We start from the raw sequence: 13,095 nt of genomic DNA, 5'->3' as shown, positions 1-13,095 counted from the left end.
AGAGCTATTAACGAGAATGAATTTTTCTAACTCAAAGAACCCAATCGATGCGGTTCCTTAGAATCAAAAGACATGTAAGACACACTCCGGAAAGAAAGTGACTCAAATGTCGGTTTCGATAGCCGAGAAACAGCCGATTATATCACGTGATTGCAAGTACTGTTTAAAACACTTGCACGAACGCTTCTACTGCATATCAAGGTTTATGAATAAGGAATTGGAAAAGACCGCGTGGTTAAATTCGTGAATCGTAAGCGGGAAAATATACAGCTAGTATTTAAAGACTGTCGAGCTGCATTAAAGTTGCCGGACTAGAACTTGAAACACCATACTAAAGATTTACCATCCTTTGTTTGATTCGGCTCATTGTAAAGCAAAAGAAAGAAGGAGCTGAGGCTCCTCAAATTATGGAACTATTGATAGTTTCCATCGTAGCCTTCATTGATGCTGTGTCGGTGGCATTTGTGAAATATGTATAAACTTGACGCTCCTTCGCTCTGGCGGTTGCCGATGTTCGGAAACGATTAGCAAAATAGCCTGCAGCAGCCGAGAAGTCCGTATTCGAACCCTCAAAATCAGGAAATATTCGGAGAGCGGTGAAATAGCAAGTTTCTCCTTGAAAATATCCACTTTGTTCAAGAATATAACGAGAGGCTTGTCCTTAAACCATCGGTTGTAATAGATCGATGACTCGAAGGCCAGTATTATCTCGTGCATCATAGTCTATACCAAAATAAGCAAACAGCACCGGGGAAGGAAAAATATGCACGATTACTACAGTATGAACATACCGCACTATCGTCCTCGATCAAACGTTGATCATAATCGGAAAGTGGAACGACATAAAGCACGCAATGGACATCTTCGAAATGGTGTAGTCCCTTTTCCCGTACCCCCGCTCCGCAATTATCTATTTTGACCATTTCCCAAGTGATCGGACCTATGTTGAAGGAAATTTCAGTAACCCCCAGTGACCGAATTCGTGCTTGGAGGGTATCCTGCTCATTGGGGAGCCATTCGGGAGTAGTAAGACGATCGGTAGAGTTGTAAAAACTAGTAGGTGGAACTTTGAGCATTGCCATCCAAAATCGGTCTTGGAAGCCACTTACTAAATCCAATTGTCATGGTAATAGATATGGCGGTTCTCCGAAACAACCGTACCCATTACAGGATCAAGCCACACGTTCTTCATGGCATCGCAAATAGCTGCATCTACTGGAGCTCCGCTGAAGACAGCATCCGCATCCGTTTTGGCAATCAGATCCACGGACAACTAGCATGAAACGATAAGTTGAAGTGACAAATGTGGGGATTAATACTGCCGAAGCTTCATAAGGTCCAACTACCTTGGCAGTCTCTGTACCGAATGACATTCTCTCCGTATCCATGTTACTTAGCAGAGTTTTGAAAATACCCAGAAGGTATTTCAATATAACAGGGCGTGATTTATGACGCTCTTCTTCGGAGAAGCCGTTGGAGTAGATACTGTGCATTTGCTTTATCACGGTCGACTTTCCAGACCCTTTGATGCCTAGTAGATCTATGTTAGTGGAGTTTCGCATGTCTCAGATAGAGCCATATACCGAGTAAAACTGTCTTGATGATTTTGCTTGATCTTTTTTTTTCCAACGCGAGGTACTTTTCAATTTCCCTGTGGCGCTGAAGCGCCGATCTAGCTTCGGCATCTGCCGTCGATTTGAATGCCCGACTTCCAGTCATGTCGCAACAGAGGAAATCCATTCTCATCTGGAAATGAGACTGTATATTAGACACTTCTTACCTAAAGTGGTGAAGCCCTCGGTCATTGACCTAGATTAGATATTCTTACCAAGTATGAAAAAAGCGATCCGGCCGCTACAGGAGAGATGCAAGTTGATAAACAACGTACTCAAGCTGTAACAGAGCCTCACAGCCGCGAACTACCACTTCACGTGGTACTTGTTGGGCGTTCCAACTCCTAAATCATGCGAAAATACGTCGTTCCAGAAAGGTTCACGGTCGGTATAGTGATCTAGGCATGGGTGAGTACGCCCTGGAGGCAACAACGTCGGGGATCGCCGGGCACAGCTGAGCGCCCGACGAGAGTGCTGGGCGCAGTAGAAAGATATTGTTGGTCAGTCTCCGGGCGTGTGTGGGGCTTGGAAAAAGGCGAATGGTCATTTTAGTTTGTTTTTGCTTCTCTATCATGTTGAAATGGCTGCGACATGACTACCTAGTGCCCAGGTGGGTACCGATCATCGCAGCAATTTCAAATTGAATTCAAGTTCTAAAGTTGTTTGAGAAGGCCGGGTACAGATAGTGTTGGGAGGACAGACATACAACGTGTTTTCACAATACTATTATCTACTAGTAACTACCATGTAGATACCAACCAGCACTGACACGCGTAGGATAGCATATCAAAAATCAGCAGTATCAACATCCAACCATTCAACCCTCCCAGAAATCCAACAACCCACAATTCCCCCAGACCCTTCCTCCCCCTCCTCCCCCCTCCTGTCGAAAAACCACCTCAATCTCCGAAGGCCTCCCCATCTTCCACCCCTGCCATACAAAAACCGACCTACGCGCATCAGACAAAACCCCAGCATCCAAAAGACCAAACGCAAGCGCAGCAGCCGCAATCCCAGTCGCCGGATCTTCAATATACCCCGAAGACTTCGGGAACTGGCGCGCCATGACAATCTGCTCCTTGACATCGACAAGGGCGTACGGGTATAAACCTGTTGACCCGATATTCTCACAGATTGCGCGAATGGACTCTTGGTTCGGGGTGATGGATGCAAGAGTCTCTAAATTACGAAGCGGTATTAGGGTTTTTGTTCGGGATGTTGATGCGTTTTGAACTTTTAGGCCGCTTAGATCTAGATCAGTCAGATCGAGACCTAGCGCAGCGACAATTTCACGAAGGACTTTCAGCCCGTTCGGGTCATCGGGAGAAGATGGCAAATCCTGCACTATGCCTCGAGGCTGTGAGACAAGGACACGCGTGGCCTTGGACTCCTTCCCGTCTCCCTTCCCCTGCCCACGCAGAACTCTCGCATTGACTATTCCCGACTTCGTAGAGATCCGAAGCTCAGTCCCATTTCCACTGGTGGATGTGGGTAGTTGGTCCAATTCATTGAGTAACCATATCGCGCCAACGGTTGCATGGCCACACATTTCCATTTCGTGGTTCGGGACCCAGTATCTCATTGCGAGGTGACAATCGTCATGGTCGGGCGTGGTGGGGCTGTTGGTGAGTACGAAGCCGCATTCGTGGGTGTTTGATTTGGCGAGGGAGTGCATTTGTGTTGCAGTTGGATTGCCGAGGTAGATTGTTGTTGGGTTGCCTCCTTGCGACTTGTTGGTGGTGGTGGTGGGTGAGTATGAGAATACTGATAAGTGGTATGCTGTTATGTTTTCCATGTTGGGATGGGGTGGTTCTAGTGCAGTGCTTCTATTCAGAGGAGATGTTGTTGTTGGGGAAAGGTGAGTTCTACATGCTAGTTCGGACAAAGTAGGGAGAGTCCTGATGAGTGGAATGCGGGGACAAGGCTGCGGGAACGCTTATATCGTCCTGGCGTGAGTCATGGATGTCGTTCTACATTGTAGTTTATTTTCTTTGAGTTTGAATCAGTGAATCGTGTACAATTGCATAATCTTGATTATCTGGACGGGAGATCCCAATCGATGTGCCATCCTACCCAATGCGTCTTTCCGAATGCGGTATGCGGTTCGTCCAACGCCGGCGCATTGACACGCCACTGGAGAACCCATTGTATATTCAAGTTTTAGTACGTCAATGACTACTTAAAGCATACAATACATTCATGTTACTAACTTGAAAGCTCCCATGGACAGACGATTGAATTGAGTTGTGTCAGATACAAAGCGGGGAGACTATGGAACGCCTAGCCCCACCGAAATTTGACGCGGATCGGCGCTAGCTCGTATAGAAAACGGGTCTATTGCTCCGTACAACGCTTGGAAATAAGCTTGGTATAGTAGTGGGATCGTATCAGTCATTAATATTGTGGGGAAAAGAAGCGCTGTCTATATGTACATGTGTGTTGTGTGATTATGTCTTAATGCCGATCTCAAGGTTGGTGACCCCGAACGTGACATTCTTGTCGGCAGAGAAGGCTTCCGATCCAAAACCAAAGTAGCCCAGGTAGTCAGTGCTGGATGGGTAGACTGAGCCGGTCATATTGTACAGATCGGTGATGAGAGGATAGATGTCGCCGTTGAACTCTTCGACCGTATGCTCCGCGACCCAGGTCAGGACATTTTGATTTGTATTCGCGTTCTTGTCGGAGTACAGATTGCTTGGGGAAAAATTAGTATCGGTCGGGGTATCAAGGGGGAGGGGTCGTTGGGAATCCCGTGAACTTACAATTTTGTTCCATTGACCGTGTTGGTTGTGACAACCGTGGGATAGCCGTGAGGTTGGGTAGATGGGCCGAACATGCCGAACCACACCATGACTTCGTACTTGGCGCTGGTGCTGTCCTGCGCGGTCACCTTGTCGCTGTCAAAGAACATATCGATGGCGACGTTGGTGTTGACATTATTGGCGGTCAATTCGGACTCGTCGGTGGTGGTTGCGATCTCGTCGCCGACACCGTAGGTCCAGTGGACGTTGAGGTACAGCTCTTGCATGTCGTCGAGGCCCACTGGCAGCACCTTGTCGACCATAATATTGGGGAAGGCATACACAGGGTCGGTCTCTGGGCCAGGATCGAATTGCCATGTGACGGAGAAGTCGGGGGCTGAGTATTTGGTCGGGTAGGTCATGTTATTGAATGTGGTGACCTATTGGGGGCGAGATTAGCATCTGCGATAGGGTCTAACGAGGGGTCTAGTCTCATGAGGGACTAGTCGAGGCACTTACATTCATGCAGAGGGCGCCCTTATCGGAACCCTTTTTGACATTCCACTGATTGGGATTGACTATTGAAAAGATTAACCGGTCGCTCCAAAATGGGATAGGGAGGTCAAGGTCAGTAAGAACTCACGCGTGAAAGATTCGCCATCCTTGGAAGGCGGCGTGATACCATATGAGAGTTGACAGTAGGGGTTAGTTTGGATCCCATTGTCACTGACATCGCCGCCGCTGGACCCCGAACCACCTCCGGTGCTATCTTGACCACCTCCAGTGCTGCCGCCGGTACCACGATTCTCATCGGGATCATTGGGGTTGGGAGCGAAGAGTGGGCGTTGACCGTTGGCTGCGCGATGAGCGTCGATGCCGAATAACGTGCCCAGACACCCGCCGATGGGCAGGGCCATGAGGCCGGCGTTGACGATCAACGACAAGGCCATGTGTGGGAATGAAGGTTGGTATGCTGGAGAGGAATGCGGATAGGAAGGTTAAAGAAAGTCAAGCCGGGGAAATGAGAGACGACTCGGAGCTGGGGGAGGTGAAAACAGTGCAGATCGGAAAGGGCCCAAAACGGTAATGAGCAGTGAGGATCGGAGAGAAAGAGAATTGTACAGTACCCTAGGGTAATTGCCAAGGCTGAAAATCCGGAATTATCGGGGTTGCAGTGAGGGTTGACTCTCTCTACAGCTGTGTGTATCTGCAGATACACAGAGATACACCGCTGTGGTGGCTGTGGGTGTGATGTATCTTCCGATCCTCCGATCCACGATAACCGGGTGCAGTCGTACCTGATCCTGTCGCCCCTCGCAGGCCCACCGGGTGGAGCCCGGTGGATCAAGTGGATCAACGAGCAGGGTCTTTGCTGGTGATTGCAGGTGATTTGCAGGCTGGTTCTCACACGCGACCAGTCAGAAGGCAGAACGGTTGGCCCAACGGTTGGTCAATGGCAAATGCAGGAACCGTGGGTTAACCAGGCACCCGGCCAATTTGCGAGACAAAGAAAAATGTTTCCCCGAGGATTGGTTGTAAAATTCTATTTTAGTGATTTCGCCCGTACGAAGTACACAAATCTGTACGTGTACTCGTAGCTCATGTACGAGTACTCCGTATGTACGGAGTAGACTGCGGACAATGGTGACGCAAGCGGACGACACAGTGGAAGAATACCATTCATGTACAGTATTCATGTTATTAATACTATTCATAGTATTCATATTATTCATACTATACAATAATACTATTCATACGCGGTAACAATTTATTCGTCCAGTCCCTACTGCAGGTGTACATACTTCCAGCAGGGAGGACTATTAATACTCGGGCTAATTTACTAATCTATGATGGCAAAGCCTCGGCCCTCGTCAGATCGCCCAGACTAGTTTTTAGTGGAAGTTAGTGGTACTTTGTAATTGAATCATCAGAATCATGGCCAATCAGATCTGAATACACTCGTACCTGTATGTATCCACGTAATACCCGATAAGCCTGCCCTAAGCACCAGCACCAAGCACTCCAAGCACTCCAAGATTGCTTCTTTCTTCCCTTGCAGCTGGCCCGTCTTTGCTTTTTGCTACATCACATTCGCTACTCTCGTTGTTGTGCGGTTACTCTGCTGTTACTCTGCCAGCCGTGTTTGGATTTTCCTTCTTTTCTCATACCCTACTTCGTCCTGCTTCTGTTCATTCTTATTTGCTCCGGGCCCCATTCTTTCCCCGCCATCGCATTCTCGCATTACCGCAACCGTAAGGTGCGGTCGATCGACTTGTCCAACATGAACGGTCATGGTCAAAGTCATGGTCATGGTCAAGGTCGCCAGGCGCAATACCCTCCCAGCCCCTATGGAAGTCCTTATCATGAAGAGGAAGAGTCCTTTGAATTGACTCCTCCTCAAAATTATCAAAATTATCGCAGTCATCCCAACTCCTCGTCCACTTCCTTCGACTTTCAATTCCCGGATTCTGCTGCATCGGCTGCATCTCCATCCACTCGCCCCATCATGCCAATCCGACCGGGCCACAGCTACAACCAGAATTACAACCACAATTACAGTCCTCCCGAATATTCTTCTTCATGGCTGCAACCGACACCGCGCTTCTCCGGTGGGCCGGATTCGTTTCCCAACACTCCTTATGACTCTCGTTCGGCCTCCCCCACTCTGGTATGCTTTCGTCTCTTTCGTCTCTTCCGTCTCTTCCTACTCTTTTTCTCATTCCCATGTGGCTGTGGCTTTGGTCGTGCACATTCCTGAGAGACACGAGGCATACCTGCTGTATAGCAGATCATATGTGCTATGGTGGCCATGAAGCTAACTCAGATCTCTGTGCTCGAACAGTATCAGAACTCTCAGCTCCAGAGTGCCGCATCCCTCACAAATCTAGTCGACACTCCAGCGACTCCAGGCTTCGCGAAGGAATGGGTGCAGACTGGCTCGGGCTCCATTGCCCGTCTCGATGACCGCGACGATGTCGATATCTGGAAGGGCTGGAAGCGCTTCGTCTTCAAGTTCACCCCGCTACTAACTTTCACGAATACTGCTCTGTACCTTTTCTATCTGGGTCTTCGCATCTACTGTATCATCATGGCCCAGAATGCCGCCGGCTACAGCTTTGCTGGTGCTTGGATTTTCGTTGGAATTGAGGTCGTCACCGCCATCCCGTCTCTGATGCACAACGGTTGGACCATGATGGCCTTGAAGAAGCGAGGCCGCGCGAAGCTCCGTTTGATTGGCAATGAATGTCCCACCGTCGATGTCTTCATCACCTGCTGCGGAGAGGATGATGAGGTGGTGCTGGACACCGTCCGAGGCGCTCTCGACCAGGACTACCCGATGGAACGATTCCGAGTCATTGTCTTGGATGACGGTCAATCAGCCACCCTGGAAGACTCATGCAGTCAAATCGCCATGACCAATCCCAACCTCTACTACATGGCCCGTGAAAAGATCCCCGGCAAACCTCACCACTTCAAGGCCGGTAACCTCAACTATGGTCTCGATCAGGTTCACACATTGCCCGGCGGCGCCAGTCAATTCATGGCCGCGCTCGATGCTGATATGGTAAGCACTCTAATTTCCCTTATCCCGTCCTTTCTGCGAGTCATGAACTAAACGGGCGGCCTTAGATCCCCGAACAACAGTGGCTGCGTGCCGTTCTTCCCCACTTGCTGGTGGACCCTCGGATGGCCCTTGCATGCCCTCCCCAGCTTTTCTACAACACCCCTGCGTCCGATCCTCTCGCGCAAAGTCTCGACTTCTTCGTGCATGTGATTGAGCCGATCAAGGACGCGATGAATGTCGCGTGGTGCACCGGCTCGGGCTATGTTGTTCGACGCGAGGCGCTCGAGGAAATTGGCAATTTCCCCCTTGGTTCGCTGGCAGAGGATGTCGCGACTTCAACCCTGATGCTCGGAAAGGGCTGGAAGACTGCGTATGTTCACGAACCTCTCCAGTTTGGTACTGTCCCCGAGGATTATGGCGGTCACCTGAAGCAGCGTACACGTTGGGCCATTGGTACCGTGGACACGGCCTTCAAGATGAAGTTCTGCGCTTGGGGTGATGCCGTCAAGAAGATGACCATTGCCCAGCGCTTTTCTGGATTCCTTTACGCTACCCTCAGTCTGTATACTATTCTCCTCACGGCCTCCCTCTTTGCCATCCCCATTATTCTCCTGTGGGGCAAGCAGCTGGTGGCCTACGCCAACCAAGACCAACTGCACTGGCTCATCTGGACCTGTTTCGCTTCGACCATCGCCAACCGTCTTTGTGAATTCGCGCTTTTCATTCCGGCTGGCTACCACACTGGCCAGCGTGGATCTCGCTACCAACTCTGGATGTCGCCCTACATCGCTCTGTGCATTGTTCGAGCTTTCATTCTCCCCAAGTGGCTCGGTGGGCAGACCCAAGCATTCAAGCCAACCGGTTCTCTGGGCTCTGAACTGAACGAGCGTGATGCCAACTTGAGGAAGAATCTATTCGTCCGCCTACGCGTGGTTCTTTTCAACTTCATGGCTTTCTTCCACTTTGCCTTCGTCTACGTTACCATCATCGCGGTCGCAATTTCCACCTACCGATGCTTTTACAAGGAGAGCGGGTTTAAGGGCATTGTCATTTGCCTGATCACCCACGCCTTCTGGCCCCCGCTCACCTTCTTTTTCATCTGCACTTCACTGTGGACCCCCGTTTCGTACGCCATCGATCCTCCAACTGTGCCTCAGCGCGAGGATCTGTTGGATCGGGACCCCAAGACTGGCGTGGCGCACCCGACGAAGAAGAGCAAGAAGATTGCCTTTGGTGGCCAGGCTGCCTGGTTCGAATTCCAGTACGAGATTGCGACCATCGTGACGGTCCTAGTCTTCGTCTACTCTTTCTTCTTCTAGTTGTATATATTGCATTTCTGAGACTCATTTATTACACGGCATACGGCGCATTTAATACTGGATTCATATATTGGGAGGAATTATGACAAACACGATCGGTTGGGGCGCTTGTATATCATATACTACTACGGATGAACGCTTTGCACAATCTTAAAACAGAAAATTTAACCATCAATAACCACTACATCATTCTATTACTCCTACTCCTACGTCTTTTGCTTCTTTTTAGGCCTCTTTCCATCTTCATCCAGACCAAAGGCCTTCCGCCACGATCCATCCTTGAGCTCCTTATCATTCCCATGCAGCCCAACGTGGTATGCGTTTTTCATAGCGTCGAGGCAGATCGTCCGTCGCTCATCAAAATCAAACATTGGCTTAGGATAGATCTTCCCATCCTCATTGGTCGAACTGCTGCCATCACCAGTGACCCTGCACGCCCATTTCCGCTGATTAGCGATTGGCGCCCTCCACGGCTCGTAGATGTACTTCTTATCAAACTTCGCTAGCTCCGGACAGTACCTCCGAATCAGGTTACCCTCTGGATCCCACTTCTTGCCAAAGGCGATGGGCGAGTAACACCGGTAGAACTGGGAGAAGAAAGCCGTGCAAGAGAGCCACATCCAGTTGCCGATATTGCACGCCGTTTCGTCTGTAATCGGATCACTTGTGTTAGAGATCTGAATGGAGGTACTTCGTACCTAGGTAGGTTGGAAAACACTTACGGTCGATCAACATCTCCTCAAATACTTCAGCTCCTCGCTCCCAACTCACATAACACCCTCCCCGCGTCAGGAAGCAGGCCACACTATGTCGACCCAAATGATGAATCCAACCTTCCTGCTTGAGCTGTCTCATCAAAGCATCAATCCAAGGAAACCCAGTCCTACCCTCCTTCCACCGTAAAAACCACACCTCAGCCTCATCAGAATCCACCTCATACAATTTCCCCCCTTCCTCCCCATGCGCAATATCCTCAGGACTCTTACTCTGCAAATGCCAATCAATAAACCTCACCATAGGATTACCATAAGTCCGACAGAAGGACTCTCCAACAGCCGCATGAGCCGCAAAATACATCTCGCGAAAGAGCAATTGCCCCGGCAAATTCGTCGGAATAGAAGCATTACTCTTCTTCTCCTTCTTCCGCCTCTCCATGACATCCTGCACATCCCACCAGAACTTCCGCACGGACAACGTGCCGAAATGTAAATGCGGCGAAAGCAACGTCGTTGACTGCGGCTCAAATGCCGCGGGCGATGTATTCGGTTTCTCGAATCGTCCAATATACTCCTCATCCTCGATATACCCGGCAAGGAGTTCCAAAGCAACAGTTTCACCTCCTCGATGCGGTGTCTGCACTTCGGCAGGATTGATGCCGATTTCTTCTAATGTCGGGACGCCAAAATCATTGCCCGGTCCCATTATCCCTGCATACTGCTTATCCGTCGTGGAGCGATGATCCGCGTTCATATCCGTCCCGGAGTTGGACTCGGATCCCATGCCTCCTCCTCCTCCTCCTCCGTCATGCTTCACCCCCTTCAAATCCATCTCATCCCGCGTCAGCGGATCGGGAATACTAGTCGGCGCATCAATCGGTCTCTCCGGCACACCGCTACCAATCTTCTCAACAGCCTTCTGAATCTGCGCCATACTCATCGTCGGTTTCCCCCCATTCTTCCTCACAATCTCATCAACATCAAACAAAGTCCGTCCACTCTTAACAATAACCTCCACGCCCGCCTCCTCCGCAAGCTTAACAACCACCCCATCCCTCTCCCGCGCATAAGCATCCTCATCCTTCTCAAAAACAAGATGCGTAACCCCCCCACGCGCTCCACAATTTCGGCAAAACGCTCTGCGGCGCTTCACGGATGAGCCATAATTGCTGCCGGGGGTTGAGTTTGCTGTAGGAATTTGAGAGCGTTTTTTGGGACTCGAGGAGGAAGGACCATCTATTTGGGCCGACGCGGGATTTGTAGACGTAGTGTGGGTCCCAGGTCCAGATTGGGATGAAGGTGGTTGGGTTTAGGGATAGGGCGGCTTGTAAGGCTGGTGAGTCGTGGAGGCGGAGGTCTGTTCGGTGCCAGTAGAGGACTATTTTTGGTTTTGCGTTGGGCATGTTGGACTGGGACCTGGAGAGGAGTGGATCAGGGTCGTGATCGAGGTCGTGGTATAGATTGTCTGGGTTGGGCCAATTTTTGAGGGGGAAGGTCAATTGGTGCTGGGTGGGTGGAGGTAGTGACACTTTATGTTTAATCTTATTCAAATAGCCGATTGAGGACTGGATAAGTAAAGATGAAGTTATGAAAATGATGGTTCGGATTCGGTGCGCTTATAGCAATTGACGTCACATGACGTACTGCATTCTCGATGGGTGACGACGGATAAAACGAGTGAAATACTTGGAAATGGCCTAGATTTTATGGAAATGATTCTGTTCGAGTGCTAGAGGTGGGGGAAGTATGATCTGTTGAATGGAAAATTGCTCGATGGTCCACTAAGATCGACTTGGCATCGCGGGTCTGTTATTGGTTCGATCTTCTGCAGCTCGTTTATACTGTGTCGGATCGGAGGATTTAGAAGCTTTTTGTTTGTGAAACATGGAAAGAAGAATAGTTCAAGTAACTGGTGGAATCCAGGTCATTATGCTCCTTATGTATGTGCTGTCTGCATATTTGCTGAATGCTATTTGTTCAGACTTATCCTTGTCTCATCCGCATTCATCAACATACGAGATACTAGTATAGAAATACTTCAAGTTGTACCTGACATGGGATAGCTATAACACACTGCCTGTCTTGGAATACAAAACAAGCAGATTCACAATAAAAAATCCTCCCATTTCACATCAGCAGCACAGAAAGCATCCAGATACGCAAGCGACCCATCCGCTTGACCCATCTGCACACCTTGCACTACGCCATGCGCGTCAAAATAAAAACTATAATGGTAGAAAAGTCTAGCCATTCTCGCAACTCGAATAAAATAGAAATCCGAGTCAGAGAACTTTTGTACTTCCTCTCGAAAAATTTGCCAGAAAAGGCTCACGAGTTCAAGGTACCGATCGTAGTAGTAGTGCCACCCTTCTAATTCCATCTAGCATAAAATATTGCCAAGCCCGTATAGCGCAAAGCCAAAGCGCAGAATCCTTAATTCGGCCCAGTTTCTGATCTCTGTGGTACTTCTGGTTCGGGATTCACCAGGATATTCATGGTATTAAGGTCGCTGTGGCTGAGAACAAAAGGGATGCCTGGTGCTCTTGAAACGAGAGACGGAAGCTCCTTGCGGACTCTTTCTAGATTGGATGCAAAGTGAGACGGCAAGTCTTGGGCAAGATGGCCAAAAGTTGATTGGAACTCCGCTAGCAGGATTGGGGTCGCGTCTGAGGATGGCTGTAGATTATTCAAGCTCGTCAAGAATAGGTGCATTGGGGGCGGACGAACTAGCCCGATGATCCACATTCCCTGACAGACTAGTCATTATTTTGACATTGAAAGGGACTTGCTGCGTTAATGCAGCTATCTAAATGGGACCCATTGAATCAGCCCCGAGGAGATCTTCAGTTAGTGAAATTTCGATTTAAAGAAAAGTTTGTTTGTGTTGAGATGTTCCTTGAACCTATATCGACGATACGAAAGGTGGAAATATCTGATCATCTCTCGGGAATCAGGGATTCTACGGAACTAGGTACAACCACTCACTCATCATCTTGACCAAAATTTCTCTTAGAAAGCCTGATCTCATCAACGGCTACGGACGGATTCACGCTTGAGCCCCGTCTCGTGTCAGCCTTTCCCTCGGAAGATAGCGGACCCACCGTATTGGACGCCACGGCAGCGGGGTCGCGAGTCAGAACA

The 13,095-nt window shown here is 49.4% G+C and overlaps 5 protein-coding genes across 5 annotated transcripts; 1 reads left to right on the top strand and 4 right to left on the bottom strand.

Moving 5' to 3' along the window:
- Positions 1–438: 438 nt before the first annotated feature.
- On the bottom strand, positions 439–1,562 carry N7481_006238 (guanine nucleotide-binding protein subunit alpha; the record flags this gene model as incomplete). The annotated part of the gene is made up of 4 exons (XM_057265457.1): positions 439–723; positions 792–1,108; positions 1,162–1,273; positions 1,347–1,562. 4 exons carry the CDS (start codon positions 1,560–1,562, stop codon positions 439–441), a joined length of 930 nt encoding a protein of 309 aa, XP_057123177.1.
- An 868-nt stretch (positions 1,563–2,430) lies between these two features.
- Positions 2,431–3,408, bottom strand: N7481_006237 (PhzF family phenazine biosynthesis protein; the record flags this gene model as incomplete). Its single annotated transcript, XM_057265456.1, has 1 exon — positions 2,431–3,408. The coding sequence occupies one exon, from the start codon at positions 3,406–3,408 to the stop codon at positions 2,431–2,433; it is 978 nt and encodes a 325-aa protein (XP_057123176.1).
- Positions 3,409–4,060: 652 nt separating this feature from the next.
- Positions 4,061–5,304, bottom strand: N7481_006236 (glycoside hydrolase family 12 protein; the record flags this gene model as incomplete). The annotated part of the gene is made up of 4 exons (XM_057265455.1): positions 4,061–4,307; positions 4,376–4,794; positions 4,874–4,932; positions 4,998–5,304. The coding sequence occupies 4 exons, from the start codon at positions 5,302–5,304 to the stop codon at positions 4,061–4,063; spliced, it is 1,032 nt and encodes a 343-aa protein (XP_057123175.1).
- Positions 5,305–6,635: 1,331 nt separating this feature from the next.
- On the top strand, positions 6,636–9,238 carry N7481_006235 (glycosyltransferase family 2 protein; the record flags this gene model as incomplete). Its single annotated transcript, XM_057265454.1, has 3 exons — positions 6,636–7,022; positions 7,197–7,919; positions 7,985–9,238. The coding sequence occupies 3 exons, from the start codon at positions 6,636–6,638 to the stop codon at positions 9,236–9,238; spliced, it is 2,364 nt and encodes a 787-aa protein (XP_057123174.1).
- A 206-nt stretch (positions 9,239–9,444) lies between these two features.
- Positions 9,445–11,357, bottom strand: N7481_006234 (cryptochrome/deoxyribodipyrimidine photo-lyase family protein; the record flags this gene model as incomplete). Its single annotated transcript, XM_057265453.1, has 3 exons — positions 9,445–9,887; positions 9,961–11,038; positions 11,091–11,357. 3 exons carry the CDS (start codon positions 11,355–11,357, stop codon positions 9,445–9,447), a joined length of 1,788 nt encoding a protein of 595 aa, XP_057123173.1.
- Positions 11,358–13,095: the final 1,738 nt, after the last annotated feature.

Source organism: Penicillium waksmanii, assembly GCF_028829765.1.
Source record: "Penicillium waksmanii strain IBT 27052 chromosome Unknown utg000005l:1.0-5232799.0:1.0-5237142.0, whole genome shotgun sequence".
Classification (NCBI taxonomy): domain Eukaryota; kingdom Fungi; phylum Ascomycota; class Eurotiomycetes; order Eurotiales; family Aspergillaceae; genus Penicillium; species Penicillium waksmanii.
Note: the sequence above shows the minus strand (reverse complement) of the source record. Positions and strands in the feature narration are given on the sequence as shown.